Source organism: Prosopis cineraria, unplaced genomic scaffold, assembly GCF_029017545.1.
Source record: "Prosopis cineraria cultivar Desert tree isolate PC_DT_omini unplaced genomic scaffold, ASM2901754v1 PC7, whole genome shotgun sequence".
NCBI classification, from domain to species: Eukaryota; Viridiplantae; Streptophyta; class Magnoliopsida; order Fabales; family Fabaceae; genus Prosopis; species Prosopis cineraria.
Window position 1 is genome coordinate 37,737,729 of NW_026555338.1, and position 25,384 is coordinate 37,763,112.

At 35.5% G+C, this 25,384-nt stretch overlaps 4 protein-coding genes and 1 pseudogene across 4 annotated transcripts; 4 read left to right on the forward strand and 1 right to left on the reverse strand.

Annotated features, from left to right (window-relative positions):
• The first annotated feature begins 150 nt into the window (after positions 1–150).
• LOC129315198 (CASP-like protein 5A2) lies at positions 151–2,447 on the forward strand (annotated as a pseudogene).
• A 2,259-nt stretch (positions 2,448–4,706) lies between these two features.
• Positions 4,707–5,450, forward strand: LOC129316105 (60S ribosomal protein L12). Its single transcript, XM_054960371.1, has one exon. The coding sequence runs from the start codon at positions 4,759–4,761 to the stop codon at positions 5,257–5,259; it is 501 nt and encodes a 166-aa protein (XP_054816346.1). The 5' UTR covers positions 4,707–4,758; the 3' UTR covers positions 5,260–5,450.
• Positions 5,451–13,943: 8,493 nt separating this feature from the next.
• On the forward strand, positions 13,944–15,545 carry LOC129315675 (aquaporin PIP2-7-like). Its single transcript, XM_054959574.1, has 4 exons — positions 13,944–14,317; positions 14,402–14,697; positions 14,776–14,916; positions 15,022–15,545. Exons 1-4 carry the CDS (start codon positions 14,011–14,013, stop codon positions 15,133–15,135), a joined length of 858 nt encoding a protein of 285 aa, XP_054815549.1. The 5' UTR covers positions 13,944–14,010; the 3' UTR covers positions 15,136–15,545.
• A 5,210-nt stretch (positions 15,546–20,755) lies between these two features.
• On the forward strand, positions 20,756–21,427 carry LOC129314962 (uncharacterized). The gene has a single exon (XM_054958445.1). The coding sequence runs from the start codon at positions 20,817–20,819 to the stop codon at positions 21,225–21,227; it is 411 nt and encodes a 136-aa protein (XP_054814420.1). The 5' UTR covers positions 20,756–20,816; the 3' UTR covers positions 21,228–21,427.
• A 322-nt stretch (positions 21,428–21,749) lies between these two features.
• On the reverse strand, positions 21,750–23,957 carry LOC129314963 (uncharacterized). The gene is made up of 3 exons (XM_054958446.1): positions 23,810–23,957; positions 23,587–23,694; positions 21,750–22,146 (listed from the first exon to the last, which is right to left on the reverse strand). Exons 1-3 carry the CDS (start codon positions 23,828–23,830, stop codon positions 22,030–22,032), a joined length of 246 nt encoding a protein of 81 aa, XP_054814421.1. The 5' UTR covers positions 23,831–23,957; the 3' UTR covers positions 21,750–22,029.
• Positions 23,958–25,384: the final 1,427 nt, after the last annotated feature.

Genomic DNA, 25,384 nt, shown 5'->3' on the forward strand with positions numbered 1-25,384 from the left:
ATTACATCATGCCTCTAACATTCAATCGAGGAACTAATCCCTAGATCATCGACAATAAATTATTGCCTTTCATGACTTCGATCGAATTTGGTGCATTTGAGAGATTTTATGACCTTGAGAGAGTTATGAATTGACGTTTGTGGAGGAGATATGAGTGTGAGCCATGCTTCGGTTCATCCAGTTAAAGTAGTGCCTGCAACCAAAGGCAAAGGTGGTAACACTCCTACAGTCAGGATGAAGGGTATCCAAGGTATGCCAGGCACACTGAGTGGGCTATCTTTGCAAGTCTCTTGGTTTATTTTCACTACTGTGGCATTGTTTATCATAGCTTCCATAAGTGATTTCCTTTCCGTTACTGCGTTTTGGTAAACCTTCTCTTGCATTATTTAATTCCTGATCTTATTGTGTTTTAAATGTGATAGCCATTATTCAAATCATGAAACTTTCCAAATCTTGGTTCAAAGATGCTCCAAATCTCCAATGAGTGACTTTCTATGAAATTTTGAAAAGTTTATTTGCTTCCCTCATTGATTGAGCTAAATCTTCATCTAGGCACACCCCCATTTGGTTAGAATCCAAATCATAACAAGTAAAACCTTGAATTGTACATTTTCCCAAATAGAATAAAGAAATTAATTTTTCTCAATCACGAAGCTTCGAGAATTAGGCTTATAAGCATGTTTGATAATAGATAAACACGCAGGGAGGAAGCAAGATTTTATTATAAGATGCCTGCTAGGCAGCTATAGTGTATGTAGCATGCCAATGTCATTCAATTTATGACATTGATGGATCTGCTTAGTAATAGACTGCATTTCAGATTTAGTATGAGCTGAGACATTGGGATAAATTTAGAATGATACCCCTAGGCAAAGAGTTCGTTGTTACTTGAAACATAGTCAAACGGCTGGTCATTATTCATATCTTTGTTTCTTAGATAGCTTGATCAAGCAATGTAATGAATTAATGATAATGTATGATTTATAAGAAATAGTAATGTTTAAGAGAATTGTTTTAGCTGTAGGATTGGAAATAGTGGAATATTTTAACAAGATATGTAATAAGGTATGGTAGAGATGGAATATGGTTATATGGCATAATCAAGAAAAAAATGGCTATTTTTTGAGCTGGATTGGAGCTGGTCTAACATCTGGATCAAATTCTGAATCTTTTAATTTACTTCTATATGGCTTTGAATCAATTGGGCATTTTGCTGGTTGGCCTCACTTTACTTGATTCCTCGTTGCAACTTGCAAGTGTACCTTGTTTTGCAAATTTAGTGGTCTCCTTACTATGGACTAAGACACTCTAGTGAATGCTCAAGCATTAAAAAATAGAATTATGGAGGTCGTTATGTGTTTGGGTTAACTCATTACAATACCAGTTTTGTTGTCCATCATAATGTCTCATATGCTATTGGGCTCTTCAATTATTGTTATGATAGCTTCCTCACTTGGATACACTTTATTGAGTGGTATGTTTTGGTTAGTTAACATAATGCATATTCCCCTACCTTATGTCATACAGTATTTGAAGTTATGATTATGTCATATAAATAGTCCGAGAATTAAATGAAAATATCTTGACAATAAGCCTAAATACGTGGCTAATGTGCCTGAGATATCACTACTTAAATGTAAAATCAAATGAGATTGGATAATGCAAACCTATTTCATTCTATTTGTTAAGTTACTCTATTACTTCAGGCTTTGGTTCTTTTTAGATTTGATCAATGTTTTTGGCTTTTGGTTTTATAGAAAATGTAAAAAATTTGGGTTCATGGACAGTGAAAGCTAAGCAGATCATTTTCCCGCCTTGCTTTCATTATTTTCCATTTTGATGTTGGACGGATATCACATATTATACCTTTTTCTGATAGTAATACACTAATACTTTTCTGTGATATTTGCTGGTTCTTTGTTCTTACTTATCTTTGCCATTGATGATTATATATAGTCCCTATTCTTTAGTAAAGGCACACTATTAAAGATAAGTTGCATCAATTTTATGGCACCATTCTTATTGATTCTCCTATTTTTTCCCAGTTACCTTGTTACGGTTGCAGGCTTACAGAGTCTGTGGAGCTTCTCACTTGCTATTGCTGATGTGTATGCTCTCTTAGTAAGGCAATTGTTGCAAAACTATTAAGTGATCACTCTGTTTACAATTGGTGATGGGGTAAGATATTTTATATGACTTATATTTGTATTATCATATTGATTAAAGAAGAGCTGTAGCCTATGTGCATAATGCAAGTAACTTCCACGCTTACATTTGCTGTGGCATGTGCATTAGCAGGGATCACGGTGCTTATTGATAATAATATTGATAGTTGTTCACATAATCACTATGTACAATTTGAAAATGCTATAGTTATGGCCTTCATTTTTTGGTTTACCACTGTCCCATCATTTCTCCTCAACTTCTAGTCTATGGCATCGCAATAAAACAATTAACAATGGCATAAATCTGCAAAACTTGTGTGAAGTGTGGCAATTTGTATAGTATATATTGCCCTGTACATTTTACACCTCGTCTTTTTTAGATCTAAATTGCCATGCGAGGCATGTGCATGGGGAATGACAGATTTAGATCTATATGGACAAGTTTTGTGGAATATGGCATTTTCTGTGGAAATTTTGGGCGAAGTTAACCTTTGTGGAGAGATTTGTCACACATTTTTTACATGTCAAATAAAAGCATGAACGACAACAAATTGTTTAGAGTCATCGCTGTGCTTTCCCTCCTGAATGAGCATTCTGTCTCCTCTGCATGGGACAAGTTTCCCTCTGCAGCCCATAATTTAAGCTCCTTTCTATAGTGAAATCATGTCAATTAAATAAGATAAGATCATATTACGTAAAAAAAATACCAAAATTATATGAAATTAGAAGCATATCCCATAAAATCCAAAAAATAGATCGTATTCTTTCATAATTTTCATGAACTAAGAAGAGTGGTATTTTTTTTTAAACTAGACTTTCTAGTGATTGATTTATTAGATATGGATTAGCTTCTTGGTGTGGGAAATTTTGCTTCTTGGATTTTTACTAACAGATTCTTTTTTTAAAACAAAAAAATATATAAGACCACAAGAAAATTATGTAAAAAGATTGAGATCTAGTCAACTCTAAAATCATAAGACTTTTATAGTCGAAGGGCGAGTTGTCAAAGCTAGAAATATTAAAATCTTCACATGATGTCTTATGGGCTAGTGTATCTTGCATTTATTGGTTTTATTGTAGACATGGTTGAAAGTGACTGACTAATTTCTCATGATGAAACTTCTAATATTCTTAATAATCACATAAAGGGGATGGTTATCACAATAACTACCAAGGTTTTAAAAACCGAACTGAACCAGCCGGTTCAACCGGTTGAACCGAGAACCTGCTCCTGGTCCGATTTGGTCGACCCCTAAAAACTGGTCAGCAGAGAACCGATCAACAACCGGTTAAACCGGTCAAAAACTGGTAAAATCGAATAAAAATCGGACCGGTTCTCATGAAAGAACCGGAAAAAATAAAAAAATAAAAAAATAAATTAAAATTAAAATTAAATTACATCTTTCTTGATATTTAAATGAAAAGCTTCAGTTATAGTTAATATTAATTATGTATTTATCAATAAAAAAATTATATTATCAAGCATCTATAATATATTTTTGAAAAAAATACATATTTAAATGTATTTTTTATTTAATTATGATACATAAATTAAAAATATATTAATTTAATATCAACCTGTTCGACCCCGGTTCGACCACGGTTCGACCAATGAACCGTGAACCAGTGCCTCATCCGGTTCAATGATCGGTCCGATTTTTAAAACCTTGGTAACTACTATCAATAAGTGATGCCTCCATGAAATATAAGCTGACATTAATTTTAGATAATTTTTTAGTTTAATAAAGATTGATGCCTTATTCTAAAATTTCTAAGAGCTCAATAGCTATACTGGGATAATACCCAATATTCTTAGAAAATTCTTTAATCAAATTTTCCTTGTCATCTCTAATGTTGCCTCCACATGTAGCAGCACCGTTAATATTAACTGAGCTATCAATATAAGATCTTTCTTATTAATTCGCAATTAACTCTCAAAATAAAAATAAACAGGGGACTAACCCATAATAATTACCAAGTGTGTAAAATAAGATAGGATCTATAATAATAATAAAAAATTAGAGTTGAAGATATATGCGGAAGCATGAGATCTAAAATATGAGATACGAGTGAACTACTATTTACTATTTTTATGTGATAATTCCTAACTTTTTTTTTACAAAAAAGGAATATAATAGTTTTTTTATTTTTAAGCACAGAACACCAAACCGTTATATTCATCCAGGCCAGCACTTTTTATTTAACAGTAGATTGACATTATCATTCTTATTTGTTTATTTTGATAAAGTTATCATTCTTGTTTATATATAACTATTTCAATTCTCAAAACTATTTCCATCCATCGTACCAAAAAACATATTCCATCCAGACAGGCCCAAGTGTTTTAAAAATTACAACTCATAAAGGGATGTGAGCCCCCAAGTTACTAGCTATGTTCTTGTCATGACCGAGGCTAACTCTGGAAAAAAACTCTTGGGTTAACTGAATGGGCCTTTACCCACCAATTGATGTTGGAATTAAAAAAAGGGCATTTCAGCTAACGGGCTTCTCAAAACCCTAGCTAATATATATCTCCTTCTTCCCAGCCTCGCGGCTGGAAGACTGAAGCCCTTGCTCTTTCGAACCTACGACAATGCCGCCGAAGTTCGACCCCTCGCAAGTTGTCGACGTCTATGTCCGAGTCACTGGCGGTGAGGTTGGTGCTGCGAGTTCACTCGCTCCCAAGATAGGTCCGCTCGGGTTGTCCCCCAAAAAGATCGGAGAAGATATTGCCAAAGAGACTGCCAAGGACTGGAAGGGATTGAGGGTCACTGTTAAGCTTACTGTCCAAAACCGCCAGGCGAAGGTGTCGGTGGTGCCCTCTGCGGCTGCTCTAGTTATCAAGGCCTTGAAAGAACCCGAACGAGACCGCAAGAAGACCAAGAACATCAAGCACAATGGTAATATATCTCTTGACGATGTGATCGAGATCGCCCGAGTTATGAGGCCCAGGTCGATGGCCAAGGACCTCAGCGGGACTGTGAAGGAGATCCTGGGCACATGCGTCTCCGTTGGCTGCACGGTGGACGGGAAAGACCCGAAGGATTTGCAGCAGGAGATCACTGATGGGGATGTTGAAGTCCCTCTGGACTAAGGTCTTCCTTTTGATTTTGGTTTGATTAGTACTTTTCTCCACATAAATTTCGGGCAACTGTTGAAGTTTGTGTTAAAGTTAACAGTTTGGGCAATTTAGATGATCTGGAGAGATTGTATGAGCTAGACCAGGTTGCGTACAACTTTACAAGGATGATAATCTATTTGATGCAATTTTGTTTCTTTTTGTGATGAGATATTGCCCTGCTTAGTCGCCATTGCGTGTTTGATTTATTTTGATAGTATTATGCGTTGTCTTCTCTTCTGTCTCGGTAATCCGGTTTGTGAAGCTGACTGTGTTAGACAACTCTAAGTTCGTTGTAGCTTCATTTCAGATATTAGATTCATTTCCCCCATTAGTCCTCCTCCTGAAGGGGAAAGGTATAGTTGGTTATATCGTATATTACCATACAAACAACAAACAACAACAAGCCTTTATCCCACTAGGTGGGGTCGGCTATATGGATTGTAAGACGGCATTGTGCTCTATCATTTATTAAGCTTTTAGAAATATTAGTATAGTTGGGTATATCGTATATTACCATATATTACCATAACTTTAAACAATTTTGTCGTTGCTGTTCATGTAGTATATACGCTCCTTGTGCATTATTCATTCCTGATAGCTAATGCACATATAACAAGGCTTTTCTGAACCTGGTTCCCCTAATTTTGCCGGGGTAGGGTTGCGCCATTTGGATGATTTTTTTTTTGGGAAGAATTGTCATTTAAGGTGAATGACATCTCTTCCAATAAGACACAGCTTGGAGCGTTGGATTAACCTTCTGCTTTTAACATTTTTTTTTCCTATAGAAAATGGTTGGTTTCTTGGAGTGTTCAATGTTGATCAGTATACTTTGTATCAATTTCAAGCGGTGAGAATATTTTCATTTTTTTAATATAATATTTTATGTGATGACAAACATGGAGGTTTGAGTTTATAGGATGATGTTTATCTGGAGCAATCTGTCCTCGTGTCAAGTTACTGCTCTGGAAACCACCTGCTATTTTTCTTTTCAACCTTAACGGGCATATTTCAGCATGTCTCTGAAGTTCCAATTTGTTTGTTCTGTTGGTTCCTTATCTTCTATTAATTTCTGGGGAGTTGATAATTATACATTGCGTTCCCGGATTTCGTATGACTGGTCATGAACAAACTTGAATGGGGGGTTTATTCATTCCAGATTTGGAGAGGACTGGAGTATCATTTTTTTCTACAAAATTTCAGTCCCACAACTAAGGCATTCTCAACCATCTCACTTTCGAAATTCAACTATTAAGGAAGTTATATCTTAACCGGAAGTTGAGTTTGGGGAACAACATTCGTCTGTCTGTCCAAGAGGGTTTTGTTCTAACTCGATTTAAATTAGTTTGGAATCTCATCAAGTCTCTTCCTCTTGATGAGAGGTAGATTTATAATGCTAGATGTTCCATGAAGAGTGGCATACTTGTAATATTGGTGCATGAACTTGCAAGCATGATATGGCATTCCCATGAAATCTAGTTTCTTCTTGCGTAACGCTTTGAGGAAGGGATATAAATATTAATTTAAAATTTTACATTTAAAATTATGTGTTTAAATAGTATGAAACATTGTAAATTTAAAGACAATAAAAGGGGAAAGAGAAATGAAAATAGAAAGGGAACAAGAACTATTGAGTACCAATAGTTTAAATTTAAAATTTAAAATAACTAGAGGGTTGGGGAGGTTTACAATTATAAAAAAAATTATAATCAAGTATGGACTCGGATTTTAACCCTGGCCAAATATATAAATTTCTATGAATAGCCAGATCTATAAATTTTTAAGAATTTTAATGGTAAATTTGGCTGTGATCGTAATTTAATCCCTCTCATATCCAAAACGACTTTAATTTTCTTGCTTTGCTATGGATTTGATTATTTCCGCCCGACTCAGTGATGCGCACCGGTAAGGTCGAGAGTGGGATTTGCCTTGCAAAATAAGTAGTACTGGAACGAGTGAATGTAGATTATCTGAATCCGAGAAATTTAGGTTTTTCCGTGTTCCTGGACCGTCATGTTTACGTTCTTAATTATTCCCTTCTAATTTTGCCCACACCACAACGCATTTCGGCGTCCCTGCATGCACTGCACTTCATGCAATCCGAAAACCTCTGTCCCTTGGGCCTTGTATCTGTTAGTCGGTGCCCCGGTGCTCCCCTCGGCCAACAATTCGCCATCTTAGTTTAGGGATGAGACAATGGAGATTTGCTTGGCAGGCGAAGAGAATTATTGGTATCAACTCGTATTCTTTTCCTTCAAAATAATAAGATATTTTCTTATTAATTTTCATTTTCAAGAAAACAATTAACATCATTTAAAAATTACTTAATTTTTTTATATCTATCCTTATTTAATTAGGTGTATCAAAATATGAGATATTTTGATAAAAATAAAGTTTTATTAAGGATATATATATACATATATATTTTTGGTTACCCACAGATTTCCTCCTATTTAAGGCATTGTCGGACATCTTTTTTAATAAAAATTTAAATTTAAATTTATCACATTGTAAAAGATTGGTCTCTCTTATTCGACCCAACCTCATTAGTTCATTAAGGATAATTTTAAAAAATTATTAATCATGTCAAGAAAAATAAAGTAAGACTGGTGGGATTTTGAGAACCAAAAGGCCCATTGATGTGAATGGGCCGAATATGTATACATAATCGGCGGTGGAGTCCTCGGATTGCATGTGAGCACCAGCCTTCGTTGGATTTTGCAGTCGCCTCCTTGGATGTGCGGAGCCTAACTTCAGTCAATGTAATAAGATCTTAATCATTCAAATTCTAACATAAATAATTTCAAATTAAAATATTATTTTATTTTATATTTATGAAAGATGCACTCTACACAATCTAAATTAATATTAAATTAAATTTAAATTATGTAAAATATATCTGAATAGTTAATATATAACAATTGTAAAAAAAAAATTAATATTGAATTGGACCCTTCAAATTAGATCTAAATCAAAATAAAAATAAAAAAATGTATTAAAATTATTTTATAATTTTATAAATTTTTAATTTAATAAATATAAAATAAAAATATATAAAAATATTTTAAATTTGAACCATGTAAATTAAAATTTAAGTGATCCAAATTTTATCATTTTGTGACCAGCACCTTGGCTCATGGGGTGGAGAGTCCCATCTAGCATTGATCAACAACCTTGTTTAATTCCTTAAAAGATAAAAGAAAAGACTGTTCATTTCGAGTCATAGCGTTTCGCCCAAGTTGTGTGATACTAAAATCCCCCTTGGCCATTCACTCCTCATATCCTGTTTGAGGTTTGGATAAGAGTGAGCATCGATTTAAACGATTCAGTTCGGTTCTGATTTAAGTGAACCGAAAAAATTAAAATTCATCAATTTATTCAACCAAACCGAACCGAACCGAAGGTTTATAAAAATCGAAGTGGAACCGAACCGAAGTTTAGTAGTTCGGTTCAGTTTTTGTATTTCAGTTACTGGGTCTTATTTACAACACGTTGGGCCTGATTTTGGCAGCATTTTAGGCCTATTTTTGAAAGCATTTTGGGCCTTTTTTGACAGCATTTTGAACCTTTTTTGGCAGCATTTTGGGCTTATCTAAAAAAATACTGATTAACAAATAATTTAAAACACCAAATCCTAAAGGGGGGAATCGAGGGATTTTTATATGAGGTTGTAAAATCTGGAAATGTCAAAAAATAAACTAATCAAATTCAATCATTCATATCTACACCTATAAGCTGAAGAAACAGAGCAAAAGACACATAATTTATAAATTGATAATTTACCTAATATAAATTCTTAACAATCCAAAATAATCCACCAAATAACAACAATAATCCCTTAAAAAACTACAAATACATTCAAGAGTTTTAACATGATTCAAAATAACTAATCCATTAGATCATCACAAGTTGCCAGCTGCTAATGACACAAAATTTTTGCTCGAGCCTACATTATAAAAGAAAATAGTTAGATTAAACATTTGGCCAAAATATTACAGAACTAAAAAAATAAACAAGCTTATTACAAAACTAACCACTAAAAAGACTAAAAGAAGACAGCAACAAGAACCAACAGTCCACCAGGCACCAAAAGTTAGAAAACTACAAAAAGCAACAATAAAACAAAGATCACAACTACATGAACCAATTTTCATGAATAGCAATAATGAAGAGTTACCTTAAAGAGTTCAAACTATATCCACTGCTAATTCTAATCCAATTCTTTGGAAATCTACAAATAAATCAATTTAAGAGTTAAATTAAATCATAAACAAATGAATTTTAAAGGTAACATTGCACATACATAACATTATAAAATTTTTACCTCTTTCAATCCTTTGAATATCATCTAATTTCTCTTCTACAACCACAGGAATGGAGTGACGAAGCCAATCTTCAACACAAATAAGGGCTTGCACAACTTTAGGAGTTAAAAAACTCCTAAATGCATATTAAACACGTCCTCCAATATTGAATGTAGATTTTGAAGCAACTATGGATATCGGTATTGTCAAAACATCACTTGCCAACTTTGAAAGAATGGGAAATCTAGGATCATTCAATTTTCACCAGCCCAAAATATCAAAGTTAGGTCTATCTATTTTAATTTTCTCATTCAAATATTTATCAACTTCAGTCCTATTACTTTTTCCACCAAGGTGGTCACTTAAAAATTTTATCTTTTCTGATTCAAGCAACTTTCTAACCTTCATACTAGGGTCATCTTCATCATCAAAATCAGCTTGGATTTCATCCACAAGCTGCTCCTTTTTAGATTGCTTAGAGGGAGAGACATGTTCTTTGTATTCATAATATAAAGCAATGAAAACATCCTTCACTTGCTTTGCCAAATTTTCACCTTCATCATTAAACATTTTACAAAGAGCAAATTGAACCCATTCCAACTTATATCGAGGATCTAGAACATCAGCAATATAAATGAGTTGGTTCATCTTTAAAGGATCTTCCCAATACTTGTCATATTTTTCTTTTATTTTAAAAGCCATTGATGATAGCTTAAAATCATCACACTTTTTCCATTCATCCAAAAGGCGATATATCATGTAAATCTCATAAAACAAGCTATTGGATGTAATATAAAAAGCACCAGACACACGCAAGGTCATCTCATAAAAATGACTCAAAAAATCACCATCCTTCTAACATTCCTCTAATCAACAGCATCAGGCACCCCCTCCCCTTGTTCAAGATCAATGCGAAAGTAAGGGTCTTTGTCCTTAAACTTCTTAAAAGTTGCCTCAAATTTTTGAGCACTCTCCAACATTAAATAAGTGGAGTTCCACCTAGTAGAGACATCTAGAGTCAAAAGGCTCTTACTTTGAATCTTCTCACCCTCACAACTCTCTTTAAACTTTTTCATCCTAAGGGCAGATTGCCTAACAAACTAAACAGCTTCCCTAACTCTCTTCACATAACTCCTTATTAATCTCAACCAATCAACAACAATCAAATTTACAATGTGAGCAACACATCTCATGTGTAGAAACTGATACTTCATGATAAAAAAGCCCCAATGAGAAATTTTTTTCTTTCAAGTACAATAGAGCAATATCATTAGAAGCAACATTGTCTACCGTAATAGTAAACCTTCTATCAATTCCCTATTCAAGCAAACACTTCTTAATTTCTATTCCAATATCCCTCCCTTTGTGACTAGATATTGGAACAAAATTCAAAATCCTCTTAGTCAAATTCCAATCAGCATTAATAAAATGAGCAGTAATACACATGTAGTTGATTCTTTAAATAGAATTCCAAGTGTCATTTGTTAGACAAACCCTTTGTTTGTTTCTAATCAAGTAGTCTTTGAATCTAATTTTTCATCCATGTAAATTTTAAAACAATCATGAGCCACTGTCCATCTAGAAGGAACCTTAAATCTTGGTTGATCAGCAGCCATAAAGCATTTAAACCCAAACCCATCAATAAATTTGAAAGGAAGTTCATCAGTTATAACCATGTTAGCCAAAGATTTCCTAATTGCTTCTTGATTAAATTTTCAGTTAGCAAGAATAGATGCATTATCATCTATACCAAAATTTAAGTGGGTCTGTATGCCTTCTTTAGGAAGAGGCCGTTTCTTACACATACCCGTATGATTTTTAAGTGCAGTAGTCCCATTCCTTTTTATATCACAGAAAAACTCTCTTTCACAATAATTACACTTACTTTTGGTCTCTCCATGCTCATTAAGATATTTGTGAAAATGCTCCCAAACTTCAGACCTTAGCTGTATGATCTTTCTTTTTCTTGAACTCACTTCAGTATTAGATGTTGAAGATGGAGTTAGTGTTTGGCTATTTGGAGTGATAGTTTGTCCTTCACCTTCACGGGAGGCAGACATCTAAACCATTAAACAAAACAAAGCTTGAGACACACTTCTCAAAAGTTTAAAAACAGAGACATTTTAGAGAAGGAAGAAGAGATCAGCATGAGATGAAGAAAATCGCTAGCTGGAACCATACCTTGCGTTTATGAGTTGCCCTTATTTGAGAAGGGAGATAAAGCCTGAGCTCAGACGAACTGGACTTGAGAAAATGAAAGGAGATGAATGCTGATCTGAGGCGAAGGGAGATGAATGCTGATCTGAGCCGAGATCGAGAGAGTGATGGAGGTTGAGGGAGACGAAGCCTGAGGCGATATACCATCTACGGTTCGTGCCTTCATGGAGTGGGGCTGAAAGAGAGAAGAGACTCAAAATTGAGATCGAGAGAGAGAAGTCGACGAACTGCTGTTTGCAAAGGATCCGATGTCGACTGATCACTGATCGAGCGAGTGTGAGATGGAGATACAGAGTCACAGAGATTGCTATTTGCTAGGGTTCGTGAGTCGCGACTTTATATGGACTGTGGAGTGGGAGACAGAAAATGAACCTAAATGACTAAGATAAGAGTCTGAGAGCAATCGAGTGACGAGTATCACTAGAGGGTCGAGTATGAATGTTTGATCACTGTGGCTTTTGCTAAAAAAAAAGAGAGAATGGCACTGTGGTAGAGACTGATAATAGGCTGGGCTGTCAACTGGGCTACGTTTTTCCCCCACCCTTTTTCAATAAATATATGATATTAGTATCTTAAAAAATATAATCTTTAATAATATAAATCAATTATAATATTTATAAATATATCTAATTAATTTTGATTACTTCAATTTCACAATTTTCAAACCGAACCAAATTATGCAAACCAAAATGTTTTTTTAAAAAAATCGAATCGACCTTTTAAATTAAATAAACCAAATCAAACAGATTAAATTCAATTTAGTTCAATTTAATTTTTAATTTTGATTTGTTTTTACTCCCTTTAGCATGCTCCTGGATTAGGCAGCCGCCGACCAGTGAAAAAAATGGCCATCCCCTTCCTTCTCGACTTGCACTGACAACCTCAACTATAATTTTTTATTGCCTCCCAACCTCAGCCTTCAACACGTGGTGCTCTCTCGCCCACAACATCCTACAGTTCCCAATTTCAAACTCGTGAGTTTCAATCATGCCAATTTTCATCCATCGCCATTATCCTTTTTCTATTGTCTTGTACCTAAAATTCTCCCAACCAGCATCACCCCTGTTTGTTGGCCATGTTACTGGAGTGGTTGCAGAATCAACGCCACGAAACATATTTGATACCATGTCCTTATTTACTCTGCCTGTCATCCCTCGCGACGCCACCTCTTGTATTTGTAACTTGATCATGACAACCGCCTTACCACTCATTATTGTGCGCTTTGTCAACAAGTTATTCATTACTGAATCTTTTTTTGAACCACTCCCTTCCTTCTTCACTGTTATACACACCGATCTAATTACGCCCAGAAACTTGATCTTTTGACACATGCATGTGTAAACTTCCCTGTACCCCCCCCCCCAAAAAAAAGAAAAGAAAGCAATTGACAAATTCATTAACTATGGGGGGTTTAATAGAACATAACTCCACTTTCATTCCCGTCACGATGAAGCTTTGCAGCAAATAAAATACGAACAGTGGCCTCATGCCATTTGATTTGAGTCGCGTCCAGATAAGTTCGACTGGCATGCCCCTAAAAAACAAAGATGACAACTACCTTTCCTCATTCTCTCTTCGAACTAATAATAATTAGCCTAGCTACTGAAAGCCACGTCGAACCTTTTGTATTTTTTTAAGGATGCACTGATACAGGATAATCATTAACTAATCTCTCCTGTCATTGAAATTCGAAGTATATGTGGTCGATCATATTTCTAATTAAGCCAACAAATTTGAACATTCAAAGTCCTAATTAGCAAGTTTTTGGCGACGAAATGTATTTATTCTACTGTGCTGGATCGTAGTTAAATGATATTGATAAACACATATATAGAAGCCCTGCACACCGTTGCGTTTCTCACTCATCCGTGATTCATTCAAATGTTCAAATGTTGCAGGGTTGAGTTATACGAACGTTTTTAGGACAAGTAGGACCATGGAAAAGGCTAATGATGAAAGCCGTCGGGACGCTGGGTGGGGCCAATTGCAAGCGAAATCACGCTAATATGGGCGGCCAAAAAATCACATTAATCTCAATCATGTCGTCGTCGTGGCATAGATACAAAAGAAATTCATTAATTATTCGTCTCATTTTCTTATACTCTCTCCCTCTCTCCCTCCTTAAATACCCCTTCTTCTCCATTCATCCTTCAATCAAAGCCTTCAAGCGATCGAATACACGACCAGCACGACCAGCGCAGGCCTAATGGGGAAAGACGTTGAAGTTGCAGAGCAAAGAGAGACGACGCCGAAAGACTACCAGGACCCCCCTCCGGCGCCGTTGATCGATGTGGAGGAGCTCACCAAGTGGTCATTATACAGAGCCGTCATAGCGGAGTTCATAGCAACCCTTCTCTTCCTATACATAACGGTGCTGACCATTATCGGGTACAGCAACCAGACTTCCGGCGACACCCCTGAGGCCCAGTGTGGAGGAGTTGGCATACTTGGTATCGCCTGGGCCTTCGGTGGCATGATCTTCATCCTCGTTTACTGCACCGCCGGTATCTCTGGTGAGATCTAGCGTTTGACCTCTCGACTTGTAAAAATAAAATAGCGCTGTATTGTTACTAATGTTAACCTGCGTACGTGATGCAGGGGGCACATAAACCCGGCGGTGACGTTCGGGTTGTTCGTGGGAAGAAAGGTGTCGCTGATAAGGGCGGTGCTTTATATCTTGGCACAAATGGCGGGTGCTATCTGCGGTACTGGACTGGCCAAGGCCTTCCAGAAAGCTTACTACAACAGGTATGGAGGAGGAGCCAATTTCGTACACGATGGTTACAGCACCGGTACGGCCTTGGGCGCTGAGATCATTGGCACCTTCGTTCTCGTTTACACTGTCTTCTCCGCCACCGATCCCAAGAGGAGCGCCAGAGACTCCCATGTTCCTGTATGCAACTCATCTCTAGCTTTCACTCTAATTGCTAGGCTAACCTGTGTTTTGATCGATTTTGATGTAAAATGAAAGGTCTTGGCGCCACTACCCATTGGATTCGCTGTGTTCATGGTTCACTTGGCCACCATCCCAGTTACCGGTACCGGCATTAACCCTGCAAGGAGTTTTGGCGCTGCTGTTATCTACAACAATGACCAGATCTGGGATGATCATGTGATTTTCTGTCAATTACTTTTGTTTCTAAGGAATTTAAGAGGAAGTTTATGTGTATATGTGCTTAATTTATATAATTTTGTTGATTGTGCATGCTTGTTTCAGTGGATATTCTGGGTTGGACCAATAATTGGAGCCGCGGCAGCTGCGATCTATCACCAGCACATTCTGAGAGCTACTGCCATTAAGGCTCTTGGCTCTTTCAGGAGCAACGCTTAATTAAGCCAACCAATAAGACTATGGTGTTTCCCTGTAAACAACAGTGACAATTTGATCATTTGGAGGGAGAAACGAAAAAGTTCATGTGTTTCTGCGAGCCTCTTCTGGGTTTCGTTTCTTTTTCTTTCATGCTTTAGAGGAAACAGCCAAAAGCCAATTGTAGATAAACATGTCAAGGGTGTATTTTGGATCCCTCTTGCTTGCGTTTTCAGTTTGGGTTTTCTAAAGGTTTTGTTGTGAATTTTCAATGTGAAATTGGGTGCGGAAATAATTATAAAATATGGGGCCAAATACAATATTTCAAGTGCGTTCATGAACCCCGTATTTTTATACTTGTCCTTCTCTAATTTTGACAGAGAAATTTATGATCAAGAATTTTATAAGAATCAGACGGTTATCTTTTTCCTATATATTCCCATGTATTCCTCGTGTTTATGTATGCCAATGCTCTACTCTTAGTAATTTATTTTCCTTTTCTACTTGATCCTTGTGTAAGTTATAATATGTATTCATCTTTTTCCATGTTAAACTTGGCAATTCCATTGTTTTCTGCGAGTCGTATCGGCCAAGGCCGCCCGCGCCCTTCTAATTCATGTTGAATGCAAGCGGTTAAGTTTTAGTTCCGATGTCGAAACATGAAACAAGACAGATTGACGGGCTCCCTAGTGAAGAATAGAGGGCAAGATAAGGTATGGAAGAAAGCAAGCTTATGCCGCATCAGAATCTGGAAGAGAGAGAATTATTTTATTTTGACCATGGAAGAAAGAGGACTATTTATCAATTTATATATCCACTTGATAAAGCGTAGTTTCTTGAAGTTTGAGGATGTTATCTTATCTGTCATGTGGTACTACAATTAGTTAGGTATGTATATGCCAACTCATCTCATGCTGGACAAGGGAAGTGTCCTCTGGAACGGATAGAATGGTCGTCCTTTTTACTCGTAGATTAAGCTACGACTTCAGGACTGAAGTGGGAGTACAAGGCTAGAAGCGTATTGAATCTTCCCATTCACTTGCCTTAAAATTGAATGCAACTGTTCTGCTCTCTCTCTCTCTCTCTCTCTCTCTCTGTGCTCTCGTTATTTGGGGATTTAGCATGTGACTCCATGCTTTGGACCCTATCACTCTCGTTGCAAGGGAACTATTTACTACCCTATTAAAGTCGTGAAATAAAGGACCAAGCCACACAAGCGACACAGTAGCGCGGGGATCCTAATTTTAGCAGTAATGCAGTATATTATTATTATCATTTCTCATTTGGATTTAATAAATGATATCTTCATCATATCTTGCGTCTCAGTGCGGGTCCTGTCACTTCATTGTGAATACCCTGTCCGGTGAAGTTTAGCTGTTGGGAAGCGACAATTAGGCTCCCATCATTGAACGTTGAGGCACTGTGGGCACATGGGACATGGACGCTCAGAGATGTCATGTCGCTATCCTATTGGTCATTGTTTAATCCGAGGGGTTTTCGTCAAGAAATTTCCAGGCGTTCCTTCTTTTTCGGCGGCAACAAGCAGCAGCAGGGCAAGGCATCTTTTGCGATTATTCTTCCTAATTTGCTCTCACTGATTTATGATCTTCCCATCTCTGAATTGTGACGTCAAAACAGAGGATGGGAAAATTCTGGTTGTCGGAGATATTGGTTTCAACGGGGAAATCTGAATCGGTGCTTGAGAGTAGAGTTGAGCCTTTAAAAGTTCAGTTTAAATAAAAATTTAAATTTTAAAAATTAAATTTTTTTAAAATTAAACGAGCTTGAGAGCTAACTTTGATAAATCTTATAAAAAAAGATTTAGGCTCAAGTAATCCTTCAAATTTTAATAAACTCAATTATCTTACACACATGTATATACATTTAATTAATAATATTATAAATTAATTAATATTTATTATAAATGATAAAGAAGAAATTATAAAGATAATTGACATAGAATTTTTATCTCCATCTTCAACAAATAAATCTACATCTAAAAGATGTAATATTTTATTTTTAAATGATAATAAGGAGAATTTATATTTATATTGATGAAGATTAAATCTTCATCTTAAATTTAAAATTTTAAATTTTTATCAAATTTGATGATAAATTTTATGTGAGATTTTAATTTATTTTATATTAAATTTTAAAATATTTTATTTAAATTGAAATGTTAAATTTTTTTTTAAAAGAAGACTTAAGGATTCGAGTCTGAATTCTTTAAATAAAGGCTGAAACTCAAAATCAAATTTAATTTTAAATAATCAAATTTTAAAATCTAAGTCCTTAAGTCTTTCCGGGCTCGTCCTAATTTTCTCGTCTACTTGAGGGGCTTCATAGCTTTGAATTATTTCCGTCTTATACGCTCATGATCGCGTACATACGTGGATAAGCACGACGGCCAAACAAAGGGCATGTTTGATGGGATCCCGCTGAAAGAACAAAGCTTCATGGTCACAGTTTTGATTTAGAATTCTCTGGAAACGAGGGGGAATCTAGAGTCTATTAAAAATATTAGGGGAATTATGCTTAGTTAATTACCAAAATAACCAGTTATAATGGCAAGCTTAAATTTTTGAAAAGTCTTTTATGAAAATGGGGGAAACGTGTGATAATTAAAATCTAACGAGACAAATAATTTGCCTTGTGTAATCGCCAGGATAAAAATTTTAACCATCACACGTGAGACAATTTATGCGTACCAAGATAAAGGAAATCTTGTAAAAGTACTAAAATTTTCCTACACATGACCATTAAACAAGGCAAATTATGTCTTGGGAGCATTATATTCAAATTACATATTTTTTTAAAAAAAAGAACCTTGATCCTATAGAATAATTTTTTAAAAAATTAAGATCCTGATCAATAAATGATACGTCATTTTTTTTGGTAATAAAAAAAGGCCGAAGCCTAAATCAGAGAGTCTAATTAGGGGGGAATTTAATCCCATAAAATCATTGTTAACAAGTGTTCTCAGTCCTTACAAATTGAGGAGCAATATCGAGAAAGCAAAACCCGGCAACAAGTGAGAATGCTTCCTTTGCAAGTGCATCAACAACCGCATTTGCATCCCTTGATCTGTACTGTTGTCTAATTTTTCAATTCCTATTCAATAATCTCTTTACATTCAAGAAGGTAGCACTGGCGATGAACTGACTATGATCTTGATTGTTCAATCTCTGAATTAAAACCTATGCATCTGATTCAACAATAACATTTCTAAAGCCTAGATCCCAAAGCACTTGAAGCCCCTTCTAGGTTGCAACGATTTTTGCTTTATAAGGAGAACATGTATCCAAGCATTGATAAAAACCTCATAACCAAACTCTGTCATAATTTCTTATAACCTCCCTTCCCCCCCAATCCTGAAAATTCTTTAATAGATGTAGGAAATGGGCAAATCTAATTCATATAGGCTTGGCCCTTAAGCCTAATTTTTCAAAATTTATCCTATTTTTTAAGCATGATCCTTATTCAAATGACTCAGAGTCAGTTCATAAATCTTTTATTATTATTTATATTTTTTGAATTTTTTAAATTTTAAAATTCTAATTATAACATTTCATTTTTTTAAAATTCAAATTATAATATTAGAAAATACAAAATAAATAATGAAAAATTAAATTTTAAAGTATAAACATATATTTTAAAGTTCAAATTTAATTTAAAAATAAAAATATTTTTTTAGATTTAAAATGAAAAATGGCTTAAAAGGACCACCCAACCCTACCTCATTTATTCATAGCCTATTGAGGTTGGGCTTTAAACTTCAGTTTTCCTAAAAAATGGCAATGTTTAAACTCTGAACCTTTATAAAAAAAATAAACTTAAATGAATAGCTCATCAAGCTAGCCTTTATTCCCGACTCAACTCTTGAAGTTGAAAAACAGCACTATCAATATTTAATTTAATGAAACCAGTAGGAGGAGGTTGCCAAACAAAATCATGGCACAGACTAGGCAAGTTATCTTCAGTAATGACTCCATGATATTACATCGGCAGCATTACATCTAGCGTACAATTTCAACGAACCATGAAAGAGGGCGCGGTCCAAGGGCTTGTTTATTTCTAATTCCATGCATCAGAGGCCCAGTCGTCATAAACACGGGCACGCTTTCAGGTTTTGTGTCCAACAACGCAACAGCGTCGGGCACTGGATAATCAGCTAATACTATTTAAGATAACAATATTTTTTTTTTTAACAAATTGCATTCACACATCCTATCCTCAGTAGGAAGAGTATATAAATATATAATGATTTTATATAAAAGGATGTTTAAATTTCAAAGGAACATTCTATCTTAAATTTATCAGAGTTTGAAATAAAATATTTTTCCTCTCTAAAAGTTGAGAGTAGCATAGTGAAGTCATATGATAATTAAGAGAAAGTTTGGAGACTTTGTATTATTTCAAATTCAACTTCAAGGATCATAAAATAGTACAGTGAAGTTATATGATAAAAATATTTGGAAGCAAGACGTGATGCATCTTAAAAAATGAAAATCGAACCTCTTCTTGTCCCCTCCTGGTATTGGTGGTGTGCGGCGATGGGCAGAGATGACGAGGAAACTCGTGAGGAGCAGCAACTAAAAAGGTGGTCCCCCGTGACAGCATGAAGGAGGGTGTGGCATCGTTAAATTGGGAAATTGGAACAATGCAAGAGAAAGGAGGCATGAGGCATCACACCATTTGTGTTTCGCTGGCAGCACTGAATCATAAGGCATTCCTATCAGCTCTCCTTGCATGCGCTTCGTGCATTCGCAATAATCACAGCTGCCATTATTACCACTCACTTCTCTCTCTGCCCTTTGCCGCCCCTCTAAGCCAAGCTAACTCTCCAACTTCTCTGCGTTTCCCCGAAGCAAAGCACGAACCCACCCCCCTCCCTAATCCCATATTTAATGATGTATTCTATTCATCATTCCTCTTCGCATACCCCCCCCCTTTCATTACTCCTTCAATACTTCCCACTTTGCGTTGTTCCTTCATACATGTGTACAAATGATGGACGTTGCTTGAGTGCATCATTCATGCCTTTTTTTCACTGTGGATTGCTTAATTACTCATCTTACACTTTTATTCCCTTTATTTGTCCCAGCCTGCTTAATTACTCTTCATTCTTACAACCATGCCAACACCACCCCACTTGCAAAATAATTCTCTAGTCATTTTTATAAGTTATTTTTACCAACCTCATCAATATTAATACAAATAATATAAAAGGAATAAAAGTATATAAAATTTTAAATATATTTTTATATAACAAATTTAAAAATTAATGTCATATTACTTATTCTCTCTTATAGAAGATAATTTAAAAAAATTTAAATATTACTTAAAAAATTATACAGCTACTTATAAATGAGATCAAATAAATTTTTTAAAATATGTTTTATAAATGATATAGGAAGCATGCTCAAGCAGTGTGGACTTTGCATCACTTCATCGCTTTCTTCAGGACTTGAACAACCTAAGCGTTAGGGTGGTTTGCGAATTAGAAACAGTACAGTATAATTCTGTTCCCCGTACAGTAGCCTGCTTTTCCCCCGCAAAATTGAATTCCAAGTAACAACCACTTACAGGGACCTTATAAAAGCCAGTGAAACCCATGATAAGTTTTCATCCCACAGTCGTCTCTCTCTCTCTCTCTCTCTCTCTCTGCTGTTCAAGTGTCTAACACAGAAAACAAAGGAACAAACATGAGTAAGACTGGCTTCTCTTTGCTCTTCCTTCTGTCTATGACCCTTGTGTCCATTGAGGCGACCCAGGAGAGAGCCCCCCACGGGCTTGTCCATGAGAGCCCCGTGGCTTTTCCACCGTCAGCATATAACTTCTTTCATCCGAATGCAAGAAGGCCTGAGACCAGAGACGCATGTTCTGCGTCCAAATGCTCACCGCTGCCGGAAGCGGCTCAAGTGGAAGCCGCTCAGATATATGAAAGCAAAGCCTTGACTTCCCAGGAAGGCAGAAAACAACTGGGAGCTGGAGGGATTGCTGGCATTGTGTTTGGCGTTGCTGTTGCTGTGCTCCTTGCTATGGGTGTCTATTATGTTAAAGCCAAACGTCAAGCCAACATGAGCCGGGCCTATGCTGTTCAGCCTCAAGCTTGATGTGTTTTATGTGTGTATTAACTCGGAAGCCTCAGCTTAGAACAGGGCATGCGACCCCCGCCCTTCCATGTCTCACTTTCTTATCCCTTACAATTAGTAGTTTGCTCCTCTCGCCTGACTAGTTCTAAGGTGTCGGCTAGCCGGTGTATCTATGGTGATGATAGTGACTTATTTGAATGTCATTGAAATTTAACCAGTCATATTTCTGATGTGTATGCACTCATCGCTATGAAAATCAACCACGAAATGAAGGTCCTTCATTCATAGCTAGTAATCACGTTAGGATATTTAAGCGTTTCATTTGCTTTGGAGTTCAAAATTTGACTAGTAATGCTGCAATAGAATCACTTCCAATTGCAAGGCGAGCGAACCGGAAACAGAGTAACATCGCTATTGAAAAATAAATTGCTCTATACTTGTTCGCAATTTCTAGAGTCTTGCTTCAAGTCTTTCACGTGACATTCATCTCTTGTAAACTTAAGTTACGATCTATCTATAAGAAACGGCTGATGACACTTAATATCAACAAAGCGCCGATCGACATGAGCATTTCATTGAAGACAGCCGCTTGCTAACGAAACGCCACTCCAGGCATTCACACAATGGAAGCAAATTCCACTAAAAAAAAAACAGGTGTCTTGCTGCGCATATTCAAGCACCATGAGTTCACTGGAAACATTTTAATGCATATCTGTTTAACAATTCAGGATTTCAAGAAGACAAATACAAGACCAAAGAATTTTATGTCCAACTATCACACAGAATTTGAAACATTAGTGCAGACAGCACTCATCAAAATCTTCTACCATTCGCGTGAACTGAGAGACTTTATCAAAGGTCCAAATGTCTGGTCCACAGTTTTGTTCCATGAACGTGCCATTTCTGAACGTGATTTTTTCACAAATATGGGTTCTCTAACCTGTTGGAGCATCAAAGTCAAAAAGTTACACTATAAGAGTTGCCGAGCAAATCTGGAATTTAAATGTAAAAAACAGTTGATGTGCCCTTCACTTGTTAGTGTTATGTTCCTCAGGCCTGATGTCTTTCATCTTTGAATCGTAACGAAAGATAGCCTTCCATTGTAAGAATTAAGAATAAAGGCGGACATGGTATCTTATTCTTTGAATAGAAGGGGGCACAATAAAATCCAGTTTGGTTTGATCAATTGAATCATGGTTGTAAGGTTGATAACATACAATCCAGTTTGGTTTAATCAATTGAATCATAGTTGTAAGGTTGATAACATAGGCAAACTGCAAGCATATAGCAAAGACATGTCGATAGTGCTACCATAGAATGCATATATCCAGCTTTGACCAAGATGATACCCCACAAATTCAACTTAACATTCGATCACCAGCAATTCTGCATCACAAATGGTAAATCTCACTGCAGTAATTCCCACAAAATTTGATATAGAGCAACAAGGTGATAGTCCAATTACCCTTTTGGGATTTTAAGTAGAAGGCAGAAATTGTAATTAGTAATAACTCAGGTACAACCCTACACTAAAGTCAACATACATTTTCATGTATGTTCAAGCAATAATACTCAACGTCCAATCTTAAGCAACGAAGGTAATGCCAACATACAACATATGTTGCACCACTAGCCCTAAAATCTATCGCATTTTGTGCTACTATGAAAATGACAGAAATGCTCCCAAGGTGTTTCTCGCTATTCATCAGACACAGATTCAAGTAATGTGCTTGACATAAACAATTTCATTTTTGAATATGATAACACTTTTGAATGTGATCATACGCAACCAGAAACTAATTGAGATTATAAAAAAGATTCCTGCTTTATCATCTTCATTGTGTAATACCAATCTCTCCCAGGCATTTTGACAATCCAATATATTTGCAATCACATCATCTCCAATATGGCAATGAAAGTTTGAGCTAACCTTTCCATTCAGTAGGCATGACTCTGTCAGTGAATCATATTTTATTATGCATAGACATGATCCAAGGCGCACACAAAAGATAACTATGCAAGCAAAACCTAGAAGAATGGGAATATAACAAAATCCAAATTTCTTCCTTTTGCACGAGCAGCTTAAGATTTAAGCTCGTGGTCATGGTCATCATATGCCAAACTTGACGCAATTGTTCAAGCAACATTCTCCATAAATCTAAGCCATCTCCGAAGTAATAAAAACCTAAACCTCAACAAAAATTCAGGCAGGAAACATCAATCTAGATGGAGCAGATAACCATCTCATCTATGTCAATTGGATTTCTATTTAACAACAAAAATAATAGAAATTAGGGGCTCGTAACTAGTTGAAACCGGGTGCATTGAAGAATCGAATTTAAACGAGCATCAAAAAGGAAAAGAAAGACATTGGGTTTACCGGAGCATGCTGAAGAGACTGAGATTGAATATTGGAAATGGAATTATATATTTCAAATACAATCGCCCCTGTAAAAAGGACTCCCAGTGTAGCCCCAAGTAACCGCTCCTTTGTATTTCAGAATTGCGAAGAAAGAAATGAAAAGGGCAAATTCAGCACACCAATGTCGATGACAGGGAAAATAAAACAGAATCCTTGTAGTTCATAACACTATAAGAAGTACCTGAGCAAGAATGCTAATCATGGTTTCGTTTTCCTGCAACAGATTCGCGAGAAGAAGAAATAGCCGCGCTTTTTTATTGCAGCTTGCTGCATAAGAGCAAGGACTACAGGGCAACCGGGCAAGCGTCACAAATTGTATTTACGGGATTCGAGTATTGGGCCTTCTGATATTGGACTCTGGAAATGAAGCCGAACAATTAATTGTAATTATAAGATTATATTATAATTGTTATGAAAATGAAAACTGAAGGGAGAAGGGAGAAAATATACTAAGAGAATAAGAGAATAAAAATTTTTTTTATTTTAATGTGTAAAAGACGACTGAGATGCCTTAAATAGGTTTAAATATATCAATTAAAATAAATAAAATATACAAGATAATAACAACTAAAAAATATTATAATAACCAAAAGATATTTGAGAATCTAAGATAATAGACATCCATATAATATCATAATATTCATCACATTCTTTCTTGAATTTTTAAATATTGTGCCTCATTAAAACCTTGCTAAGAAAAACTTAATAGAACAAAAACTTAATGAAAGAAAAAGAGTACATAATATCATTATATTTATTAAAGCTGCTTCATTAAAAACCTCACCAGGAAAACCTAGTGGGATAAAACTTTAGTTAAGGAATACAGCATAAAAACCTCCCCCTAATGACAACATCACTCATTGTTCTTAAGTCTTCTTGAGTCATTGTGTCCTGACTTGTGTGTCAATTTTTTGAATATTGTTGCTATCGATCCCCTTGTGCTTGCAAGTTGATATGCTTTTATGACTAGACTATATATGAATCATTGCCTTCATATAATATTTTGAAACATCTTTTCTATACATATCTTTTTGGATATAAATACAGTTTCTACCTATGGTATATCTTGTAGGAGTAAAAAAATAATCTTGATATACATGTATTTTCATAAATAAATAATCTCTCAAAAGTCAACTAGTATAATACGTGTATAGCATATGCATAATCAATTAATTTTGTTCCTAAATAAGTTTAGTTAATCAACCATATATAATAATTCCTCAAGCATACTATATCAAGTACACAACTTTATTGCAAATGAATGTAATATCATAAATTGTGATATGAAAGCATTCATATGTAGTGCTTCTGCTTCAAGACCATACTTCATTGTCCTCTTAAGGAAAAATGATATTGATTCTCATTTAAACACTTAATATTTTAACATATTTCTCTTACAATTAAGTGTTCATATAAACTCTTTAAGATATTCAATAATGCTCAATCAATCAAATCTAATACAAATCGACATGTATATAATCATTTTGAGATTTTCAAGTAAATGCCACTGTACAGGAAGTCATATAAGTAAGCTATCATTTAGTAGACACATATCATATTTCTATACGGCCAAACTAATGACATGTTAAAAATCATTCCATCCACCACACAATATATTAATGCATATTTTGAATCCTTATAAGATATTCTTATATTTAAAGTCAAACTTTACATTTGACATATCATTTTTTTACATAAATGCTCATGTATAATATTGCATTTCATGTGCTTGAATTATAAGTTCAAAACTTTCATA